This window comes from Chelonia mydas, chromosome 3 (assembly GCF_015237465.2).
Source record: "Chelonia mydas isolate rCheMyd1 chromosome 3, rCheMyd1.pri.v2, whole genome shotgun sequence".
NCBI lineage: Eukaryota > Metazoa > Chordata > Testudines > Cheloniidae > Chelonia > Chelonia mydas.
Window position 1 is genome coordinate 14437604 of NC_057851.1, and position 25566 is coordinate 14463169.

The 25566-nt window shown below is 42.4% G+C and overlaps 1 protein-coding gene across 3 annotated transcripts in view; it reads right to left on the reverse strand.

Annotated features, from left to right (window-relative positions):
* The window catches only part of RCAN2 (regulator of calcineurin 2), a 161694-nt gene that overhangs the window by 130151 nt on the left and 5977 nt on the right, over positions 1 to 25566 (reverse strand). For all 3 annotated transcript variants that reach the window (XR_006289328.1, XM_037893935.2, XM_043542165.1), the window contains exon 2: positions 20735 to 20961. Coding sequence is in view for 2 of the 3 variants with exons in the window: in XM_037893935.2 (XP_037749863.1) it covers positions 20735 to 20959 (225 nt within the window). In the remaining variant the exon portion in view is untranslated. The remainder of the gene's footprint in view (positions 1 to 20734; positions 20962 to 25566) is intronic.

A 25566-nucleotide genomic window follows, 5' to 3' on the forward strand; every position in this document is an offset into this window, starting at 1 on the left:
CTTCAGTAAAAAAAAAATAAATAAAAAAAATTATGAAACGTCCAAATTCAGCCCTCATTTATGCCCATGTAGCACCACAGTATGTGACCGAGTGAAATAAAATACAGCAGCACCAGAGGGAAAGGAGGAAGATGCACATTTGCACCTATGAAGTATTTCTGAATCTCAGATACAACCATCTGGAGATGCTGTGTCATTTGCTTTCACCACAGGAGGGGTATACAGAGTCAGTGAAGCTGCACCAGAAATTTTGGCACTGAGGACTCTGGGTCCCGCATACAAAGATTCCATACTATTAAAAAAGTAACTCACAAGGTTAAAATAGGACTATATTGATAGCTCTTACTTTGCTCCTACTGCAGCAATGGGCCAGCTGAAGGCAAATGACTGTACAAATTGCATAACCCTAGACACTAAATAAGGGATGGTTTCTGCCACCCTCCTCTATGCTGAGCAGCATCTTACGCCACAATGGAGAAAATGGAGCTGCTCATTAACTAATGCAAGTGAGGGCAGCAGACTCTGTCCCCCAGTGAAAGGGCAAATAAAACAGGGAGGTTCATTCGGAACTATTAGGATCCACCCCTAGCAGCTCCCTAAAGAGACGTGAGGAAGGAAAGACTCAACTGCCAACAGTCCCCAAGGGGCTGTCTACCAACTGGGAACAGCTGGAGTGCAATAGTTTGTGGCCATGTCCCCTCACTGCCTACAACATGCCCCATATGCCAAAGCTGCAGCAGTGAGGGGGACCGTGCAGAAGTCAGCTATGCCAGCTCTATGCTTCCGATGGCTCTGCCATGCCAGCAGACTCTCCATCCAGTTGGGCAAACACAGTTGGTTTTTGGAGCAGCACAAAGGGAGATGAGCAACGCTCACAGGACCTGATCCTCCTCTTTTATACCAGTTTTATGCTGCTGCAACTCCAGTCGAGTCACTCCTGATTTACACCCGTATACATGAAAACAGAATAAAGTCCCCCTGTTTTAACCTCTCTCTCTTTTTTTTCCCCCCCCTTTAAGAAATTAGAAGGAAACTGCTCCTGGACTTGTATGCCAAGTTGCTCATCTGACCAAAGAGTTTCACCTGATTTCTGAGTTAGAACTGAAAACTTCTAAAGAAGTACTCGCTGAGCCAACTAAAGCAGTTGAGTGCACAGCTAAAATATCTGCTACTACATCACTGATTGCAAGGATGCATCCTCTCTGTACAGTTGCTGAAGTTGGTTTACATTTTTCAATGTTAGTGGGCAAAATAAATGGAACAAAAGGTGTATGCTATGCAAGTTTTAGTAGGGCTTTCGCAGGGGAAGGGGAAGTAAGCCCTCTTCCTGCTTTGTCTGCGGTATTGTTTCATTCCCTCTGCCAAGTGACTGATTTAGAATTTGTCCCTGGAAGTGCAGATAGCAGCAAAAAGTGAGATTAAATCTTGACAAAAAACACTTATTTGAACTGTCTGGATGATTAATGTCCCAGTGTGCTGAAGTGATGGACATCATTGCATCAAACATTACATACTAGAAAATAACTGCTGTCCTATCACTCATTTAGAAACAACAACACTGTATTCTTCAGTATCATAATATAAACTACATAAATTGGATCATAATTGTAGAATATTTTATATGTATTCACACACACACACGCACGCACAAAGAATATGACTGCTCAGTTCTTCACCCTCATGCAGCCTAATATGTACTCTGGGCCAGATCCTTAGCTGGTGTAAGTCAGTATATCTCCACTGATATCATAGATCCATGGGCACATCACAGCCCATGGAACTTCCCCAAAATCATTCCTAGAACATACCTTTTACAAAAACATCCAATCTTAAAAACGGTCAATGAGGGAGAATCCACGATGACTGGATAAATTGTTCTAATGGTTAATTAATCTCACTATTAAATATGTATGCCTTATTTCCAGTATAAATTTGTCCAGCTTCAACTTCCAGACACTGACCGTGTTAAACCTCTCTCTCTAAGAATGAAGAGTGCATCATTAAATATTTGTTCCCGTGGTCTACGCTTACAGCCTAATCAAGCCACCCCTTAATCTTCGAATCATAGATCTTCTCTTTGTCAAGCTAAATAGATTGAGCTCTTTGAGTCTATCACTCAAAGGCATGTTTTCTAATCCTTTAATCATTCTCATGGCACTTCTCTAAACCCTCTCCAATTTATCAACGTCTGGAATCGGAACTGGACACAGGTGGTGGAACTGGGAGTGCTGCTGCACCCCTTGGCTTGAAGTGGTTTCCATCATATGCAGGGCTTACAGTTTGTTTCCGTCCCTCAAATGAGCCACTTTAAAAAAAAAAAAATAGTTCATTAGCTTTAGTTTTCTGTCTCCTCTATGGGGCAGATTCAGGGATCCTGATACATGCTTAATAGCACCTGACTCCAGGAACCATCCCACTGACTTCAATGGGACTAGCTACAAAGTAAAGTAAAGACTAAGTCTCTAAGGTGCCACTAGTACTCCTTTTCTTTTTGCGAATACAGACTAACAGCTGCTACTCTGAAACCTATTCAAACCTAATACATATCATGGATCAGCTTTGGTTCAAGTTCAACCAATACTTACAAAGCCAGCAGTGGTTCACTCAGACATTTGGGAAGGGGTTTGCAAACTGTCTGAAGATTTTGCATCTCTGACTCTTATTTCTGGTGCTCAGCATCATGGTGATTCAGCACCGGTGCCATCACTGGAAATTTCAGTCAAGATCGGTTGTTTTTCTGAGAGATATGGTCTCGTTCAAGCAGGAATTAATTCCTGGAAGTCCTATGGCCTGTGTTATGCAGGAGGTCAGACTAGGTTATCACTAGCCTTAAAAATCTATGGGCAGAGGGGGTGGATCTCTTTTCAGAGATTTCTTCTCAATCTGTCTGACAGAGCTGGGAGACATGGCTCCTAAGTATCAGTTGAAGGCCAAGACCAGCTCCTTGACTCTTGTGCCTTCCTGCCCCAAACAAGAGCACAGCCCTGGTGGAACATCCCTGATAAAGCTCTGGCAGTTAAGCACTGCTCCTTGGACTTCCAGGGTGGTACTGTGTTCCACCCTGAGTTTGGAAGGGCTGGTGGAGAGGGTCAATGACAGACATCAACCCAGACTCACCCGCACCTCTGCTGGCCCAACCCACTGTCTGTTGCCTCCTCACATGCAGATTTGGAGGCCGACAGAGCACCCTCACTATCATCTTAGGAAGTTAGTGGGTTCCAAACTGGTACAAGTTTCACTGTTTTACTTATACCCATCATGTAGCTTACACTGTCATTTATAACCCCATAGAATTTGGCCTGTGGGTTGGTGCCCCTTGCGCTAGGGACAAATTCTGCTTGCATCTCACTGGTGTTTTTGGAGTTACTCTGCATCTATACCAATATCACTCAGTGCAGAATGCATAACCAGGCTGGCTTGGATTTTGCCCCCTTGTTGCAAGAACAGTGCCGTCCACTGGGAAGATGTCTGTGGAGAGATTTTTCCCTACTTCGCCACACTATCCCTGCATCAAGTACCCACTGCATGCTGACGGTGTGATCAAACTTCAGTCAGTAACAACCTGCAGTCTGTGCTCTGGTATTTGTATATTGGTAACACTATAATCATAGTGTCTGGTGTCCAAACTTAGTAGTGCTTCTGGTATTTCACACTGGGGCAGACTTTTCTAGGGTGTTCCACACAACTATGGATTATTTGATGTTGCATGCCCTGGCCAAATACAGGAAACTAATGAGATTAGATTGTGGGAAATGGGATGAGGAAGGGCAGCCTAGCATTAAAACGTTTGCAAGTTAGACATTCGGCCAGCTCCACATTGCAGATCCAAACATCCAGAAATGTCAGGGTATTCAAAATCTGGATCTGAAAGTTGTGGCTTGGGAACATCACAACTGAAATATTACAACAGGAACAGTGCAAGGCATGAACACTCAACTGTCAAACTTCAAGGCAGATATTCTCTCGTAACACAAACTTAGGAGCACAAACAGTGTGTTATTCTAACTGCATAAAAACTAATCAACTAAGAATTCAATATATATGAGAGAGTGAGAGACATGTAATAGTCCCAGTGACATGGAATGTAATTTTTAAAACCTATATTCTTCATTTAGTCTTTAATAGAGATGTGGGTGTTGCCATTCATCCTTCCTTCAAAAGAAAGGAAATGGTATTGTTGTACAAGAGAGGGACAGCAGATGGCACCACTGTCATTTGGAAAGATCCTGAAATGGAGACAAGATTTCAGGGATTTTTGTATGTCATTGCTACCATTTGCTCACTGTCTGATGACTTTTCAAATCAAGTGTATTCTAGTGACTGCTTTTAACCACAAGCCTGATTCTTATGTGCACAAAGGAGCTACAGTAATATACTCTGGCAGTGGAAAGGGCCTTGAAGAGGGTGTAAATATAATTTACATGCACTCTAAGGCTCCTTTAAAACATTGCCAAAGCGGTTGGGAGTGGGCTTTGTGCATGTGTGTGTGTGTACATAATTGGGGGTTGGAGATGAGGGGCTTTATACCTCTTCTACAAAAAATTGGGATTGGATAAATAATTAAAGAGAACACCGAGTTTGGAACAGAAGCCCTTTTATCTCACTTCTAGTAAAATGGATAAATAGAGTTATGGTACGAAACTACTCTTTAAAGTGATAGTCAACAAGTATTTATTATTATTATTATTACTACTACTACTACTACAACTACTCTTCGCTTCACCCTTCCCCCCACAAAAAAAGAGCTGTCTATGCCCCTATAGCGTAAACAAGAATTCAACCCAATATCTGTTGCTTTCAGTTAGCATTAGAGAGGAAGTTAGCTAGCCAGTTCGACAGAAGCTTTAGTCAGAGGTCTCAATGCACAAAAGAGGCAGAAGCATTTTAGTTTCTTAGGGAACAAGGACCTCTACTGAATTAAGAGAAAACTACAATAGAACCTCAGAGTTACCAACACCAGAATTACAAACTAACCGGTCAACCACACATCTCATTTAGAGCTCGAAGTTCACAATCAGGCAACAGAGATTAAAAAAAAGAAAATACTGTACAGTACAGCACTGTGTTAAACTATTAAATAAAAGGAAAGTTTAAAAAAAGATTTGACAAAGTAAGGAAACTGTTTCTGTGCTTGTTTCATTTAAATTAAGATGGTTAAAAGCAATTCTTCTGCATAGTAAAGTTTCAAAGCTGTATTAAGTCAATGTTCAGTTGTAAACTTTTGAAAAAAAAAAAAAAAACCATAAAGTTTTGTTCAGAATTATGAACATTTCAAAGTTACGAACAACCTCCATTCCAGAGTGGTTTAACTCTGAAGTTCTACTGTATTCACTATAGATTAGCTCCATCTGAGCAAAGCAAATCCCTTTGTGCTAGCAAAAAGATATAGAGGGAACTACTTAACAAGGATCAAACATGTATAGACCAGAGGGCTTTACTAGGGTAAATTAGTATTAGAGACAAAGGGCAAATGTAAGGTTTCAGTAACTGGCAAGGTGAGTCTGGTGTCCATCCGGTCAGCTATTGTCCAGAAAGAGTGACCATGTCATTTAGACTGAAAAAGAAAGGACTTCATTTTTTCTTATTTCAGTGCTACAGTTGGCAAGTTAGCGATCAGAAACGGGGAGTCACAGTCTACGTCTGCTTATGGGGAGCCAGACCTGGTGAATATCTCGGAGGCTTGGTATGGTGAGGAACACGATCAGATCATGTCACCAGGAAGCTTAAAATTACCATCACAGGGGTGAGCGGCTGGAGGGGAGAAGTAGTGCTTGCTGTACTTATGGTATACTGAGCCTATTTGGGTGACTGAGCAGGCGGCAAACAGAGTCAGAATTACCCTCCTCCCGGGGGTTTGGCCTTATTGATCTACAATAAATCATCTTAAAATTTCTCCCCAAAAAAACCAGCTGTTCCTAGGATTTCCTGGTATCAGAGGGATAGCCGTGTTAGACTGTATCTACAAAAACGAGGAGTCCAGTGGCACTTTAAAGGCTAACAGATTTATTTGAGCATAACCTTTCATGGGTAAAAACCCACTTCAGAAGAAGTGAGCTTTTTACCCATGAAAGCTTATGCCCAAATAAATCTGTCAGGATTTTCCATCAGAACTTTTAGGGTATGTCTATATTGCAGTTAGACACTCACAGCTGGCCCATGTCCGCTTACTTTGGCTTGTAGGACTTGGGCTAAGGGGCTGTTCAATTGTGGCGTAGAGATCTCTGGGACCCTCCCACTTCACAGAATCCCAGAACCCATGCCCGAATGTCTATACCACAATTACACAGCCCCTTGGTTTCACAGGGCTTGGGCTGAGTCAGCTGGCATGGGCCAGCTGCGGGTTTTTAGTTGCAGTGTAGACATACCCTTAGGTGCCGCCTGGCTTTTCCTAATGCGCTCTCTTTGCATCTGATAATCTTTCACATAGGGCCTTGAATAATGAAGATAGAACTTTCTCCATCTGAGAAAGGAAGGATGATTCAGCGCTTAAGGCACTTGGAGGAAATGGAACCTGGGTTTTCCATGTCCTAGGCGTCACCACAGATTTCCTGTTGTGAGCTTGGACAAGTAACTTAGCCGCCCGCCTCAGTTCCCCATCTGTAAGAGGGGGACAATAGCACTTGTCTAAGAGACAGGTATGATCAGTCACTGCCATCTCAGAGGGAAGATGCTGCTAGACCTAATTTTCACTGATTCTGAGCCTCAGGATCTGCTTAGCAGCAATCCAAGTATTGGGAGTTGATTCCTGGGAGATTAACTCCATAATTATTTCTTATTGGAGGCTTGTAACACCTACTTACCTGAAAACATTTGACTACTCTCCTCTAATAGTCACTGCCACAGAGATCTGTAAGCCTGCACAGCGGTACAGGGCTCTCTTGTTAACCTACTCTGCCAGCAGGAGTTAGGACCCTGTATAAAGCGTCTGAGTAAGTTCTTCTGTAGCATATGATGTTAACTCCACTGGGATATATGGCCGGGGGGAGGGGGGAAATATTTCTCTGGTTAGAGGCTAGGGTTGCCAACCCAGGGATTGGCCTGGAGTCTCGCAGAATCACTATCAATTGAAAGCAATCTGGGAGATTTTAATAGGATATTTTAAGAAAATGACATTACATCATGTTGGGAGGGGGAAAAAAAATCTCCTGGAATAGCTTCAGCCAGAGTTGGCAACACAGTGTTGCCACTTCTCACAATGATATCATGAGTCTCACATTTGAAGTTTTGCTTATAGCTTCAGACCCTGGAGATAAGTGATTATGAAAGAATCTCAACTTTCATTAAAAAAATAAAGAGGGATGGGGGAAGGAAGAGAATAGAAGTAAACTCTCCATGAGAGAGCACTGCTTGTAACTCCTCAGGAACATGCTACCTTAGCTATGACTTGCTAAGTGACAGCTGCCTCTGCAAACAGGCAGCCTCCGAGAAATTTAAATAAATGTGCGGTACACATATGATCACCATCAGAACCACTGGACAGAGGAGTTATTTGAAGGGCATAAACACCAAGGTGCGAGTGGGGCTGCATAAATTAATACAGATGGGTGTAATCCGAGCTCAGAGGATGAAATTAAGAAAGTAAGACTTAGGCTCTTTAGGAAAAAACTCCTCAGGGCAAGAGCTGCAAGTCTGTGGCTCAGTCTCCCAAGAGAAGTAGCATAAGCCCGGTTATTTAAGACATTTGAAACTGGAATGGACAAAGCACTGGAGATTGTTTCTAAGAACAATCCTGCACCTTCAGGGGGATGGATTTCTCCATCTCTAATTGCTCTGAAAGCGTGATAAAAGGTGGTGTGTTCACTTTAAAAGGGCTACAAGAACACACACTCAGTAAGGTAACATGGACAGAAAGGGTAAAGAGATACTTGCAACCATAGGCACCGACTCAGACGGGAAAAAAAACTCAGACGGAAAAAAAGCCCACTGGCGGCCCTAAGGATCAGCTCTTCTAACATCATCAGCTGTTCAGCGGTGTGCAGGAGGTCCTGGGGGGGAGGAATAGGGCAGGGAGAGGCAGGGTGGAAACTTGGCGGTGGAAGGGGTGGAGTAGGGGCGGGGTCTGGGGCAGAACGGGGGTCCTGCACCCCCAGGGAAATCACAAAGTCGGCGCCTCTGCTTGAAACTGTCAGCAGCAACAAGGAGGGTTATTTGTGAGCTGTGGATGCCAAGAGATGCTGAGAATTCGATTTATAGAAGGGAGGAAAGACAGAACAAGGAACAATGGTCTCAAGTTGCAGTGGGGGAGGTCTAGGTTGGATATTAGGAAAATCTATTTCACTAGAAGGGTGGTGAAGCACTGGAATGGGTTACCTAGGGAGGTGGTGGAATCTCCATCCTTAGGGGTTTTTAAGGCCTGGCTTGACAAAGCCCTAGCTGAGAAGATTTAGTTGGGGTTGGTCCTGCTTTGAGCAGGGGGTTGGACTAGATGACCTCCTGAGGTCTCTTCCTACCCCTTTTCTATGATTTTATGAAAGGAAAAAAAAAAAAGACACTAAAGGCACCATCCTGTAAGGTGCTGAATTCCTTCAGTTCTTTCTCACCAAAGTTAATGGGAATTGAGGGAGCTCAGCACCATGCAGGATCAAGCCCTTGAGTCACAAATAGCCAGGAGCTGCTATGCAGCATCCACTCACCATCCATCAGGAAGATAAGCTCTAGCAGACAAAAATCTGGCTGGTGTAAATAATTAACAGGAGGTGTAAATTAACAGCGAATCAGGACAAGATCAGATTACAAAAGAGAGAATGGCTCTTGGTGGCGTTGGTGTGAAAAACCTGTAAGAGGAAGTGTATGGCAGGAACACTGACTGTAGAAAGCAATTCTTAGTATATTACACTGCATGTTTTTGAATTTCCCAAACAAACAGAGTTGAGATAACATGAGAGCCACCCCTTCAAATCCAGAGATGGAGATTAAAATAATAATCCACGTTAACGTGTAGGTGGCCAACCCAAAGGACTCCGAAAATAATTAGAAACAAAATTATGTCAAATAAGGCAACATATGACTTAACTTAGATCATATCCACCAAACTGACAGTGCGCTCATCTGGAAAGGTCAGCTCCCTAGGCTGGTGAGCACTCCCGCCAGGATGCATGACGAATAATTAAAATTACCTTGTGCGCTTTGCAATTACAGTGCTAGCATGTAGCAGAGTTAATGCTTCGGACAGCAAGGTTAGGATCTGTTACCTGATTAAACCCCCATTCAAACGAATGGGCCAGAAGAGCCAGGGGAGATCAGGATGGGTGTGTGGTGAACAGAAAAAAGTACCAGGATCCTTGCAACCCCACCCGCAAGAACTATCACAAGGTACTGCTCCCTCTGCATTCCCTCGTTTACCCAAAGATGGCTGCCCCAGAGAGGGTGAAGAGGAGAGGGTTCATGCCCCCCCCCTCCTCTACATCAGCCTGCAAACTTTTATGGACAAGCCTGAGAGAATTTAATAGGTATGGAACCAGTAATGATCTATGGTGATATAATAGGGCTTGTAGAATGACTCTAAAATCCTCTAGCGTTTAACAGGGGATGAGCTCCATTCCATAGTTTTTTTTTGTACTATCCTATAGAATCCTAGAGAATATAATAATATCCCTGCTGTAGAATAGTACAGAGGTCACCGCTTTCTACGTAATTCTGTAGGACTTTCCCATAAGTGGAGCTGGCTGGGTTCACCCAAGGGAGCAGTCCGCACCAGGCCAAGGGGTACTGCAGCTTGTCCACTCTCTCATTATGCCAGGGAGTTAGGGAATGGTATTGTGCCTACTAAGACACATGCCTCACTGATCTCCCCAGCTGTGGAGCAGCTCCACATCACTTCAGTCAGGGCTGTGGCTTGATGCTATGCAATTTAGCTAATAAAAAGAGCCCCCTTGACTTCAGTGGGAATTAGTTCTTGCCTTTGCATTGAGCTTGGAATACAGTCATTTTTAGCCAAGGATCTCTCTGGCTCAAGCCTTTTTTTTAAAAAAAATCATAAAAAGCTTCTTAACTGAGGCATTTTGATAAACAGATAGTTCTTTTGGACCATGATTGAGTGGCTGGTGATCAAGAATAAAAAAAAAGGGGTGGGGGTGGGGGGGGAAGGGTCACTGGAATTAAACACCAGCCATAGAGTCAACAAGGAAAAGTAGCTGGGAGTTTCGAAGAGGCCTAAATGAACTAAGCTCTCAACCGCCACTGAATTGCAATAGGCGTTGGGGGCCATACTTTCATAGGACTCTTTGAAAATTTCAGCCAATATGACTGTGGTTTAGAAGAAAAGGCAACCCAACATACTAAGTACTAAGGATGCAATGAGATCAGACATCTTGGCAATACCAGTTCCAGTAACATCCAGGGACGAATTTTAACACGGCTAAGAATGTGAGTGTTGAACAGAATCTCTTAATGCATTTTATATTCAGCTGACTTGCAATGAACATTAAAACAATCAAAGTATGCAGGACACTGCCTATCCTCATATATGCCTTGATCATCTCTCACCTCGAATACTGTAACTCTTCCCTACATCTCCTTAAATTCCCACTCTCTAGACTCCATCCAGCACATCACAGGTTGAAGGATTCTTTTATACTTCTTTGCATAGTTGAGAAAGCTATCTACATTCTCATACAACTCCACTAATTCCACATTAATTTTAAGATTCAGTTCCAACGTGCCCTCCTTGTGTAAAGTAAGGATAACGGGGATGTAAAACGCTACCGAACTTTACACATGTATAAATGACTACGCTAGTTGCAGGGCAGTAGAGAATCAGGCTCTTCATTTTTTAAAACCTTCCATAGATTTGCTAAAGCTCATAAGCAAAGACACTGTGCCAAATGCGGAGATAGAGCCAGATCCTCAGCAGGTATGAATGGCATAGTTTAACTTCACTAAAGCTACTGCAATTTATTCCAGCTGAGATCTGGCCCCTGGAGTCTAACCATGGGATAAATCCTTGCCCCGCTGAAGTCAATGGCAGAACTCCCACAGACTTCAATGGGGCAGGGTTTCACCTGAAGTTTAGAGGATGAGTCAGTTGTTTTAACATGCACAATGATTTAACTTCACCAACTGAGAACTCTCTTCCCCTAGATTCATCTCTAAATTAGACACCTTATCTTCCTTTGCCTGTCTAGCACCATCTTCTTCTCTGTCACTGCCAGTCTTGATACTGTTGGCCTTCTTTCCTCTGCATCCTCTTTCCTCCGCTGCTACATGGAACAGCTTCCCGTATCTCTGCTTTATACAGTCTTCCTTTCTTTTCAACTTTTGAAAATAATTTTGCCCCCTTGCTTGATTTCTCTCCTCCCTCTGCTATTATTCATTATGTCACTTGGTAACTGCTATTTAATTCTGCATGGATATAGTTTGACTGACAGGTGCTAGGCAAAATAAAAGATGTATTGTACTAATTCTAAAACTCCCTTATAATTGCAATTTGCTTTAGAAGTAATTACAAGCCTATTGCACTGTACATTATTCAACCAGAATGTAGCGTTTACATAAATATGGTGCACATCTACTTGTAGCAAAGGCTGACCTTCATATGGAAACCTTTTCCTTGGACCAGAAAACAGATCCTAACCCAGCCACAAGTCCTGATATCAATGATGGTATTAAGATTGAGAACAGCTGCTGCATTAGGATGACTTTACTGCACTTTTGATGATTATCAACCAGAAAAACTGATATTTGTTGACTTTCCATTGGACTCCTTGGAGTTTTGTTTACTAAAGAGGCAGTGCAAAAAGGAATGAGAAAAAATTATTGCTCTCAGTGGAGATTAAAGTCATCTGATGAAATGAACCAAGACCCTTGCTATAAATGACACGCATGCAACCTCTTTCCATTTAGAAGATGCAGTCTTGTTACCTTCATCAGAACTCAGAGGAGTTTACTCCTAAGTTTAACACTGCACTGGGCCAAATTTTTAGGATTTAAATTAGATGCAAAGTATATCAGTGTGTGAAAGTCTGAGTTTATTGCTGTTATTTATTCTGTCTGTGGTCAGGCCTCCCCATGGGTTTGACTGAAGTCAGGCAAAGCTATGCCACTCCACAGATGCCTGGACTGGAGAGACAACAATGCAGAAACAATGCAGGGCATGAGGTGTAAATAGTACCAGTTGCTAGTAAACTTGAACAAAATATTTCTCCGTTAAATATTGACACAAAGCACTCTAATCCAAAACTCTCTGAGCCGGTTAGGAATAAAATGGCATAAAATTATACGGGTAGATTACAGCAGTATTTTTGGTTTGTTTTGCTTTTTATGCTCCCAGAAGAGTATATATCATACTACTGTCCTGTGACAGACTCAGCTGTGTTCTAGCACAGTGAAGACATTGTAAGTGCATCTAACTTCTCAAAAAAAAAATTCATGCAGAATTATTGAGGAAGACCAAGACAACCAGCAAAAGATGTTCCCTTTCAGAGCAAGTTCTTTGCTGTACTCCGCCTACATGCTTGCTCTCAACCACTGTTAAATAGAAAGGGTGCTCCAGCCTCAAAGTTCCAGTCCAGATCCCAACTTCCTCAAAGATCAGGGATGTTCAGATCCAGGGATTTGGATCAGCCTCCTATAGAAGGGAGCCAATTGGGACATTAGTACAAATTTCCCTAAAGTTCAGGAGTATTTGGATCAGACCCATCTCCACTGTTTATCCTGTAGTGTCCTTTATGATAAAGGGACGAAACAGGACTGGGCTGTAATGAATATAAGGGGGATTCTTTAGTGAGGCCACATAGAACTATATGGTCTTCTCCCTAGCTCATAGATTAGGATGCAAAGGTTGTGCTAATGTCACCACAGAGTCTTCCTAAATCTTGGCATGGAATCACCAACAGCTACACTAACACACCACACTATTTAGAATAGTGCATACTCTTTATACAACCCACACGCATAGGAGTGTCTTAGTTGTCATTATGGTTATTTATATTGATTAGTTGGTTCTTTCCCAAGCAAATGTCCCCTTTGCGCTTTGTTCATGGCATGGTGAGCACTTTCTGCGTGCAGCTGAGCAGGACGTGACCGCCAAAAGCAATGCTAGGAAGAATGTTTCCACAGAAGCTTATAAGAGAAAAGTAAGTTTCCAAATTTAAAGAGGGTTGTCTTATGTGTTCTGGGAAAAATGTTCATAAGTTCATCTTTATAAAATTAGAAATGGCTGTCTTATAACTGCATGCTTTGAAGCATCATTCCAAACTTCAGCTGCAGAAATCGCAAGTCTACCTTTAATCCTCTTGAGCTGGACCCAGGGACATTCTCCTATCAATGTGAAGGCACTCATGCACCTAAACGCACTGTAGGCGGATAGGAAAATAAACCTCAAATACTATAAATCTCTGTGGCAGAGTCTGAAACTCAGACATTGTCTCAGGCATATACCAAGCACCTATCACTATACTAACCAGGTGCTAAATGCAGAATTAAAAACTTACTTTTAGAAATATTTTCAGAATTAAGAATTATTTACAATGTTTGCCAAATTGAGGAGTATTTGAAATTTGTTTATTAGTTTTTGGATGCCTGGAGGGTAGCCACTAACAGTCAGCTAGATTCAACGGGCCTAGATTGTGGTAAGCAGTGGGCCCCAGGATAGTAAGTCTTTTCTTTGGGAGATGAACATGGGAGTGCCTTCTGACAAGGTTATCAGATCAGAAAGCTGGTCATTTGACTTGGCCAGAAAGCGAGAGTAGAATTAGTGTGGCCTTCTCCCATCTCATTTCCTGGATGGTCCTGGCTACGAACAGGAATGACAAGAACACAGAGAGCAGGCTGTCGGCCATCTAGCAAATAGGATGCCGGTTGCAACAAGATACTTGAATTCACTGGGAATTTTAGAGTTGATTCAGATAAGAGCAGGATCAGGCGCTAGGTCTATAAAAACCTAGTTCTCTTTGGGAACAGTGGCCTGATCCACTGTTAATACCTTCTGCAAATGGTTTTGTTAATAGAGGGAATGTAAAGTCAGGAACTTCTCAGTGAAATTTCCTACAACAAATTTAACATCCCTCCTCGGGCACATGCATTACAATTGTGAAGGGGCAGACTGGGTCTACAAAAATGTAGACACTGAAACGTATCTCTCAACCAGAAAGGGAGTGTTTTTGTGGTTTGGCATCTTTCCACCACTAACATTCTCATAGTGACCTTTCCAACCTCTCTCTGCCCCCTGCTGTTGGCTCCATTCTAGGGCTAAGCATGTAGTGGCACCCCAGAACGTATCATGTGCCAGGGAACCCCAAAACTCATATGTTGTAGGGCTGTTGAGACAGTTGTACATACTGGGGATAGCAGTACCAGCTCGAGTTTGATAGTCCCAGAACTATGGTATGCTGGGGTTCAAATAAATGGCAAGCCCCTGCATGTGCATGACTGCTGCCCTGTTGTTGCAGAAAGCAAGGACACAATGGTCTTGCAAGCTTCTGACCCATCGCAGCTGATTCCCTAATTCCAAAAGTGGGTACTGAGCTGATTCTTTAGCAAGGACTAGCACTCTGTGATAGACAGGGCCCAATGTGACACTTGTGAAGCACAAGGCAGACATCTGTAGAAATGAAGGAATGAGAGGATCCAAGAACTAAAATCCCACCTGCAAGTGAGACTCAGAATCCTAGAGGGTAAAATTCCTGGGAGCTGAATAAAATTGTGGCCACTCTCCCGCTGTGCACTTCAAATATTGCATTGGCATAGACTGCAGGGAAAAGGACTTGAGCCTGTGACGATGGTGGGATAAAAAAGCCATAGGAAATAAAGGTTCTCATTGGACTGTATGGCTGTCAGAACAAGAAATGTCTTCTGTGTTTACTAAGTGCCCAGCACACAAGCGCTACTGTGGTCTAAATAACAGTGGATGATAGTACACTGTTGTCTATAGACTCTTGCCTAGATGGAGAAGGAGGTGGAATGACGCTAGCCTAAGATTTCATAATGAAGCTATGAGCCATAACGTGGTAAAGGACCCCATTCTGCTTCACCATTATCCCTTTGTTCAGACTCTTTATAGATAGCTGCCTATATAGTACATATCCTGTGCAGAAGGTTTTGTTTTTACCAAGTGATGGATTAACACATTCATACCATGTTATGTTCTGCTATATACAGACTAGATAAAAATCCCCGAGCACAAAACATCCCACCATTTCAAGTGGCAGTTTCAGATAGCATTATCACACCAATAAACAGACAACCTTAAAAGGTAGAAAAATTGAAAGTAAAATAAAGCAACAATAAGTGTACCAGGAAGCCAGGAATGGAGTCTGCATTCCATTCCAGCCTTGGAGCAGTGACTTCATCTTTGCTGGGGTGACTTTCCACAGAGTCCAGGCCTGAATACTATTATTAGAACAAAACAAGTGTGCCACTTCCTAAAAATAATGATGACTCAACACCTAGAGGCTCCAGTGATGTCATATGGCCAGAGAGGTTCTGGGTTTTCATAGACTGTTTTAAAAATGTAAAAAGTGCAGATCTCCCTGCAAACAAACAAAACCTGCATCCCAACATGTGCCTCCTGAACCAGCCCTTTGGAACATGGAAGCTAGAACACATTCCACTCATGATGCCCAGTCACATTGCCTCCCTGCCTGGCTTAGAAAAGTAAAACAACTACCTATTTCAGTTCCAGAATGAACGTTGTGATTTTTATACAAAACAGAGGCAATGTAGAAAGTTCACTGAGTTGCAATGCACCTTAAGTGTTGCCAGTAGCTGCAGTGGTTTATTTTGTTAACAAAATTAATTCAAGTACAAGGAAAAATAATATTTATTACTAAACAACCACAAGCTTAACTTTACCCACCACTGAAGTCAATAGGACTCACTTACAGTGCATACAGCATGTCTTTAAATCTTTGAAGGATCAGGGACATATGTGAATACCCTGACCAGGCTACAGAGTTGCTTAAGGCATGATCTTACAGCCAATCCTATAGACTGAGACAAGAGGCTGTGATGCGAATGACCCCAATCCTGCTGCTACAGAAGTCAGCAACAAGCTGCCATTGTCTTTAATGAAAGCAGGATCATGCCTAACATATTAGTAAAGCTGAAGCATCTTAAACAGGAAGAGTAACATGAAATCACTAGCTATTCCCTGCACTCCCATTGTAGACATTCCATTGAAAGCTACAATCCTGCTTCATCTGTTCAGCTGCACTCTTCTCTCTACCCCAACCCCCCGCACATACATTACAGTTCTGGAGATTTATTCTAAGTTTAAATAATTACCTCCCCAGAACATACTCTACAATCACAGACCAAAGTCACCTCCTGTTAGTTCCTACATGGATCTCAGTACTGATTCAGGGATAAATACGCTCTTCTCTCTCGCTACCATTGCTGGAAAACGCAAATCTGTAATGCGACCTTCGCTATAGTGTTGCAACCAGCTACACCATAATGACCTAAACCTACAGAACCTGATCCTCTTCTCACACTAGCTTTTCCATCAGTAACTCCATCTCTTTTGATAGCATTACTCCTGATTTACACAGAAGCAAGCAAGAGAAGAAGTTGCTGACTTGACCAAAGAGACAAGTGTCTGTCCCTTCTCTGATTTCTAGGCACCTCTGAGGTTGGTATTTAAGTATCAATACATCCTGAAGCTTGTTAAACTACAACTCTAAAGCATCTTAAAAGAAAATAAATGTGTGCTTCAGTTACAGTATATTTACCAATTCCAGCCTGAAGGGAATCAGAGTCAAGTTACAGAACGCCCATAAAGGAGGGGTTTACAAGGAAAACACTAATACACGCAGTACAGAGAAATGTTGTTATACTAAATAGAAAGATCAGAGATAAAAAAAAAAAAAAAAAATCTATGGTTACACTGAGCAATTAGCTAAGTTAAAAGCAACATACACACATCCTTAAACTGTTATCAAAGTCATGCCCTTTGGCTTCACAACACAGCTTCCTTATCAGGGACAGGCAAGGAGCAGCTCCTCTCATTCAGCTACTCTAGGAGCCAAAAATAAGAGGCCCACTTCTGCCAAATCTTACTCACACGTAATCCCATCAGTTTCTCACAAGTGAGTAGTGACTTAAACCAATTACTTGGATCGTGTGCCGTTTCCCAAGGTTTTCATTCATTTTCCAGTAGCAAAATGCCCTATGCCCCTACCAAAAACCAAGGCTTCTTTGTGCTGGTCATTGCACACAATCACAGAATAAAAGACAGTCTCTGCTACAAAGAGCTTGTAATCTAAAAATAAAAAGGGCGAGTGGGTAGGGCATAGACTGGGAGTCAGAAGACCTAGGTTCTGTTCTTAGCTTTGCAACTGATCTGCTGAATGACCTTGGGCAATCCATTTCACCTCTCTGTGCTTTTATTCCTCCTCCGAAACTCTGTCTTTTCTAATCAGATTGCAAATTGGGTACTAACTAGTCTATATTTCATATGAAAAGCCTTGACATTAACCCAGGCACATCTACAGGTAAGTTGTTGTCCATGGAAATTCTCAGAATGTGCATGTTGCATGCTCTTCTTTTCCAACTATCCATCCACCAGGAAGTGGTCCTCAGACAAATGTTTTTTGCCCAGTATGAAGGTTGCTTTGCTTTCTGAACTGTATTTTCTGGGCTAAGGAATCAATTTTGAGCCAAAGGCTTCTCAGTTCCTGTGGTGCAGCCAATCATGGAGGAGAGCTTTGTCCATTTATAACCTCAATTTTCCTCTCCTCTGCCACCTGTGAGCAAGCAGTCACTTCTCGAAGTGGATCCTCCAGATCAGAAAGATCTCCTCTACTCTGGCATCCACAAGGTTTCCTCATAAGATGAAGAGGGCCAAAAGCAGGAGAAGCAGGGGTGATTCCGTATGCAGAAAAAGACACTGCTATGAAGGGGCTATAACCAGATATTGGGATCAAGTCCAATGGCTCCAGCACGGCTTCATCTTTAGCCATCCTTCTCCCAGCCAGGCAGCATTTGTCTGTAGTCCGCAGGATGATAAAACCCAAAAATTTAGGTCGCATTTAGCTAAGCCAGAAGGGATTTCTCTCTGATTGACCCAGCCCTAAGAAAGAGAGGGAGGGAGAAATGCAGAAGAAAGGAAAGAACCATATGAAATCTAAGGAGGTAGATATGAGAAAGCAAATAAGAAATTAAAGTTTAATTTTGAGGTAGGGAAAAGGTATTTGAGTTTTTGGTAGCCACAACTTAGATATGAAACTCTTATCATATTTAGACACCCACAACCACCACGTGACGGGTTGCAGAAAAGAGATCCCCAGACAAATGAAAGTAAATTAATCCTTTTATTTGGTTTGTTTTACTTGAAACAAAGAACCTTTCAAACTACCATGTGCTTATAAGTATAGTTTATCTCAAGTGCTTTCAGCTCCAGGATTAAAACATCAGTTGTAGAAAACGAAGTTTTTTAAAAATGGTCAGTGTGACCCCCAATAGGCTAAAATTGTTATATGCCATGTGCACCTAGAACTTAGATTTAAAATTTAGGATTCAAGCTCACCCACAAGATCAAACAATAATTTACACTAGCAATCTCCTCTGGCTCTATCTTTTGTAAAAACCCATCTGTACCAGACCCCCCGCTCCCCCAAAATGTGCTTCAAAGAGCAGCAAAGCCAACTAACACAATCATACTGCAAAAGTTCTTACTCTCGGTCTATAATACATGTAAAACTTAATGCATATATTGTCGGTATAAGTTATATCAATGTGGTTTTCATAACACGCCACTGTGCCATTGCTATAGACTGGATTTAAAAAGCGATATTGTAGGATAGGAGTCCATTATCAGCACTTATTAAAATACCAAAAATCAACCAACAGTTACTTTAGCCTAGTAAACGTACAAGATTTTATATTAAAATCATGTGTGTTCTTATCCTGCAGTAGTAGTTAATAATAGAAAGGATTATGAAATCAAATCAGCTGGGAACACAAGTATTCGTTCTAGGGAAATCAGGTCCCTTGGTGCACATTTGTGTTACTTGGAAACCATAGTGTAATTTTATCTAGTCTAACATACAGACTGGGAAATAAAAGGAGAGTCACTACTTACCTGTGAGCAGAACTCCTTAATAATCCATTGTTATCTATGGAGGCACACTCCATCTCATTAATGTGGACATGGCATCAGAGCATCTACCTCCAAAGCTGAGTCACTATTCTTAAGACAAACTCTACCCTTGTACATCTTCACAGATTGCTGTCCCTTTCTCAGTTATGTGACCACCAGTTCCTTTATTAACTAAGCCATCAGCTAAACACTGGAATAATCCAGCTTCAAACAGAGCAACTCAGTGTACAGTGTGTCTAAAGGAAACTTTCAGGAGATTTTACTTATGATTAGAGAAAATTCATCTTTCTGAAAAGATTCTACCCAAAGATCCACATTGGCTTCCACATGAAAGCCCTTTTACACTGCCAGACCCAGGTAAATGAACATGCCAATCCTGCAACGTACTGTGTGTCCTTAACTCCCATGGAAATCAAGACCCAGATTTCTTAAGGTATTTAAGTGGCATTGCAGCTCTTAGCATTTCATTTCATTTTCAAAAAGTATTTAGGAAATCCGGAGCCAAAAATCCCACAATGGGATTTTCACTCCTAAATCAAAGAGCAACTAACTCCCATCATCTGCATCTCAAGGCAGCAGATAGGGAAACACCCTAACAATGCCAGTCAGCTGCAAATATTCAATAAGCAGTGCAGACCAATTGCCAACATCTATCAACAGAGCATGGTAGGGTAGCTGGTGGTGCCGTTACCTCAATATTAGGACCTATGATTGCACAATTCTCTAAGATTATTATTAAGAGTTTGTAGAAGTTCGCTGATCACCTTCGTGCCAATCTGGCTGCCAGCAGTAAGCAGAGTTTGGGACCCCATAGCAGATCATTTTCTTTATGACGCACAGATTTGGAATATTCCCCCCTAATCCATGTTATTTACAGTGGGTACATAAGACATCATCTTTACCTTGAAGAAAGATGTAAAAAAACACCCCAAACAAATGAGTAAAGCCACACACAATAACTCCACTTGCAGAACCTCAACCAAGAACACTGGCCAGTGCCTTTAATAGCACAAAGGGTTACAGGCCAACTTGTTGGTGCTCTGACCTGGGAGCCCTTCAACCTAAAGCCATACCTTCCCCCCACCACACAGACTCTCCGTTCTCCATCCTAAATAAACTTTCTTCCTGGCCTTCAGGCCATTCCAATGAAAATGACTTCCATGTTCACTGGAGTCATCTTGTCTGAGATTCTCCATTTGGGGGGAGAGGAGGGAATACACACCACTTTTTCCACTTTCCCAGGTGAGAAGTTACTTCAGATCAGAATTTAAAACCTTTGTGAGCAATACAGGAAAGGCAGTAACATCACAGTAATGTGTTACCAGTGAGCAGGAGAAACATTCTTTCATGTGTTTAGCTTTGCCACCTCCACCATGTCTGCAGTGATGGTTGCTATGATACGTGTGCCCACGTTTGGTGAGATTTGCACAAATGTTAACAAAACCCAAAACCTTTTTATGCACTATAGTTGGCAGGCAAGTTTTATTTAAGGAGTCAAATATTGGGGCTGACTGCTGTTGCCTCTCCCCCCCCCCCCAAAAAAAAAAAAAGACTCCTGATGTCTGTGCTACAGTTCCCTCATACATGATGAGCATTTAAAAAATATAGTTTCCACATAAGTAAAACAAGCATTGCACCATTGAAATGTTAACAAATACTTTCCATACTTCACATGTAAGTGGAAAAGTCACACCATACCTTACTGTCCTCGCCTTCAAACACAGATTGGTGGACGTTACAAGCGAAGAGAGAGTTTGGGAGATCATTGAAATCAGTTATTTCATGAAAATCTTCCTCTTCAAAACATCTCTTTATATCCTTGTCTCTGTCTATGGAGTAGAGCAGGAAAAGTCCCCCATCATCCAGAATACAGCCATAGTGACCAGGGCCTCGCATTCCAAGGAAATATGATTCTCCCCTCATTCCTAATGGCATGGAGAAAATATGATGGTTAGTCTATAAGGCTTTTAAACCATACACACAAGTCTCTCCAGGAATTAATTCTTAGTCCTAGAAGAGAGACTTGAAATCAAGCTGAATCTGAAAGTCACTTTCACTAGACAGCAATGCAATAGCTTGAGCTGGAAACCGAGGACACCACCATCAACTTCAATGAGATTCAAACCAAAGTTTTAGGACCATGTCTGCATTATAAAATCATAGAAGTGTAGGGCCAGAAGGGACTTCAAGAGGTCATCTAGTCCATCCCCACACACTGAGACAGAACCAAGTATTCCTAGGCCATCTTTGACAGGTGTTTGTCTAACCTATTCTTAAATACCTCCACTGATAGGGATTCCACAGCTTCGCTAGTTAAGTACTGGAATTGGTTAACAATCCTTGTAGTTAGAAAGATTTTCTTAACATCTAACCTAAATCTGCCTTGCTGCAGATTAAGCCCATTATTTCATGTCCAATGAAGGTAGGACAAGGAGAACAATCAATCACTGTCCTCTTTATAAACAGTCCTTAACATATTTGAAGACTGTTACCATGTTCCCCCTCTCAATCTTCTGCTCTCAAGCCTAAACATGCCCAGTCTGTTTAACCTTTACTCAAAGGTCAGGTTTTCTAAACTTGCTATTTTTGTTGCTGTCCTCTGGATTCTCTCCAATTAGTCCACATCTTTCCTGGAGTGTGATGCCCACTTTTCCAATTTATCAAGATCATTTTCAGTTCTAACCCTGTCCCCCAAAGAGCTTGCAACTCCTCCCAGCTTGGTGTCATCTGCAAATTTTATAGACGCACTCTGCACTCTATTATCCAAGCCATTAATGAAAATATTGAGTAGCAGCCTAAAAGATGCCTAACTGTATATTAAACATGATAAAATTCTAGGACATATCCATAAGTTTGGCATATGATTTATAATATTAATTATCATAGCACTTGGCAGCCCTAGTCACAGACCAGGACCCCATGGTGCTAGGTATTGTACAAACACAGAACAAATGTAGCTTTCCAGATGTTTACAAGGAACTCCTCCAAAGCATTAGGGCCAACAAGGGAGAATGCACAAAGGTGCTCGTTTGAAAATTTAACTAGTTGGAGACAGAGGCTAGTCATCAGCGGATCAGAAGCGGGAGTCAACCTCTCGATACGGAATGAGAGACTGGAGTGAGGCTATGCCACAAAGGGCCTTGAAAGTAAAGACATGGTTAAGGTCCCCTCCACTCCACAAAAACAAATGATCTAGTCACTGGGTCAAGGGATAGGGAACCCAATGATGGTGCACTGTAGTCTGGACTCCAGCTAGACAGAAGCAAAACTTCAGTGCGCTAGTTCATTACAGTGTGTGTGTGTATCAGTCACACACATGCGCTCTCTCTCTCTCCTCTCTCTCTCACACACACACACACCCCCTTCAAAAAGAGAACCAACAGTTTCAAAATTGATTTAAAAGCAAAAAAGTTCTTTAAGGATGGTTCCAAATTTCAAATCAAAGTAAAAAAGGTAAAGCACCTCAAAAAAATGATATTATAGAAAGGCTGAAAGGAGCAGTGCATATAGCTAAAACAACACCCTGTTATTCTACTATTTCCATACAGAATAAACTGCAGCCGAATTTAAGGTTTGCTGTAGAATATATGTCCTGTTGTTCTAAGCTCATTAACACTTTCTTTAAAGGAGTTTTAACGAACATGGGGGGGGGAGGAAATAGACTTGAGAACATGGCTTTGGATCAGGCCCCAAGAGGAGACATCCAGATTACTTAAAACAATTAACTATATGCAAGTGGTGTAGGAGAAATTATCTTTTCTGAAAGGAAGTGGTTAGAGGGCTACATTTACATAGTCTGTTCAGATGTTTCTGATTTGCCTTGTTCTCTTGCATACTACTTGCTGTTCCTTGTTAACATTTGTAACTACTGATGCAACTAAAACTCTTAGGGCTAAATTCTGCCCAGGATTATACTGTGTACAACTCCACTGCGATATTTAGAAACAATAGCCTTCCAAAGGAAGCAGTGGGGGCAAAAGACCTAACTAGCTTTAAGATTAAACTCGATAAGTTTATGGAAGAGATGGTATGATGGGATAACATGATTTTGGTAATTAATTGATCTTTAAATATTCATGGTAAATAGGCCCAATGGCCTGTGATGGGATGTTAGATGGGGTGGGATCTGAGTTACTACAGAAAATTCTTTCCTGGGTATCTGGCTGGTGAATCTTGCCCATATGCTCAGGGTTTAGCTGATCGCCATATTTGGGGTCAGGAAGGAATTTTCCTCCAGGGCAGATTGGAAGAGGCCCTGGAGGTTTTTCGCCTTCCTCTGTAGCATGGGGCACGGGTCACTTGCTGGAAGATTCTCTGCTCCTTGAAGTCTTTAAACCACTATTTGAGGACTTCAATAGCTCAGACATAGGCGAGAGGTTTTTCGCAGGAGTGGGTGGGTGAGATTCTGTGGCCTGCGTTGTGCAGGAGGTCGAACTAGATGATCATAATGGTCCCTTCTGACTTTAATATCTATGAAAAACAATCTCAATAAGTAACATGAACCCTTCAGGCCCAATCTGCCATGACTATACCCCTGGTATAACCCCACTGGCTTCACAAGCTTGCACAACATACAATTATCTTACATCAAAGAGAGATGGTGGGCGCATCTGACTAAGAGAAAGCCTTCATGTAGAAGAATCTAAAGTTGCCCCCAAAAGTCTCAGTTTCCCTGCTGCAAAGAAAGACTCTTGCCACAGGGAGCTGCTGGCCCTTTTCTCTGCGGCAGAAAGAGGCTCTAGGAGTGGGGAAGCAACAGGATGTTACACTTCTAAAAATAGCAGGGTGGAAAGGGAGGCACTGCTTGGGTAAGTAGAGAGGCGTGTAGGGTACATACCCACAGGGTTCAGGAGTGTCTTTACTTACCTAAGCAGTCCCTCACCATCTATGCTGCTATTTGTACTCATGCTACGGGGGGTAGTGGGGGGGGGGGGATATTATATGTTCTTTATGCACACAAAGGAGCATACAGTGTAGATGTACCTTCAGGGTAAAACTGTAGGGGCCCAAGCTAATTCCTGTACCAGGCCACTGGATATTGACACAGGCAGCTCAGGAACACTGGGGTCAGTCATACTTTGTGATGTTTGTACGGAGCGGTGCCCAGTGGTACCAAACTCTGGTGTATTGACCACCAGTAGTCAACCTAACCTTTGCCAATAGTCTGCGGAGAGCTAGCTGGTCACAAGGTCTTGGCTCTCCTTTGTTTACAGGTGCTAAATTACATTAAAAGGCAGCTAAAAATAGATTAAATACTTTCCTAGTATTACTGTTCCATGCAAGCAATTGCTATGGTTTCCACAGGGATGTTATGTGAGGGGAGGTGCCTCTGTAAGGGAGCAAAGAAATCAAATGTAACTATAGCAGGGTGTCAGATCTTAAGCCACTCTTCTACTGAGTCATCCTGATGTCCGGTATTTGAACCGTGCATAGGGATGTGCAGAGATATTTTTTCTGAGTCACGCTAAGGTTAGAGCGGGTATGTCCAATTAGCTTGAATTTAGGAGGGTCTCTCAAGCAGAAGGAACAGGAAATCAAAAGGGCAGGCAAGCTTGGGGAGAAAGCAGATGTTTGGTTTTTCTTGTTAATTAAGTTAGCAATAAAAGCAAACCCCCTGAAGGGATTATAGTTATATCAGGTACCACCAGGTGATGATGATACTCAGTCTTCCAACTTCTTTTTCTCTGTTTGTGAGACAATGTTCAGTCTTAGAAAGACGTGTGCTGTTGTTCGTTCTGTTATGCAAGGTTCTATCCAGAGGTTGCTGTATGAGCAGCAGGAGAACTTGTGTTCCGCTGACAGACCCCGGTTGTCAGTGGGCGGGATCGAACCTGGAACCTCTCGAACTTAGTGCATGAACCTCTACAGCATGAGCTAAAAGCCAACTGGCTGTTAGCTAAGGCTGTAGAGCAGACTCATTTTATCTCTCTCTTTAAGTGGTCTCTGTGCCACTAGATGGGACAGAACACCACACCCAGGAGATGCGTGGGTTACACTTGCTCTCTGCCTTGACCTCCAACTGGAGTAAATTCTTAAGACAGAGCTGGTCTCTGGGTCGGTGTTGAGTTGAGATTCCTGAGAAGGGATTGTCCTGCATATTTTGTAACCACCTCCATTCCAGGACTGGTGCTATAGCTAAAACAAGCTACACTTAAAATATATCCAGACTCCAAGCCACTGATTTCTTCTCCACTAAGAAACCAGCCAGCAAGGCTCTGATATCAGCTGCCATTAGGCAGAGGGATAATAGTATCCTCTGTCCAGGATGGGGGGGGGGGGGGAAGTGCACCCACACACAGTCTTCACACACACACACACACACCCCCTTAACAATTGTATGCAATGTTATTGTAAAGCTCTGCATCTGCTCGAAAGCCTGTCTTTCTCAACACCAGAAGCTGGTCCAATAATTACCTCACCCACCTTGTTGATCTAATATCCTCAGTAACTCTGTAACCCAGAACTGCTTGGTGTGGCACTCTGTCCCCCTCTAGTGATGCGTAGGCCAGCTAGAGATTGATGTGTGCTAC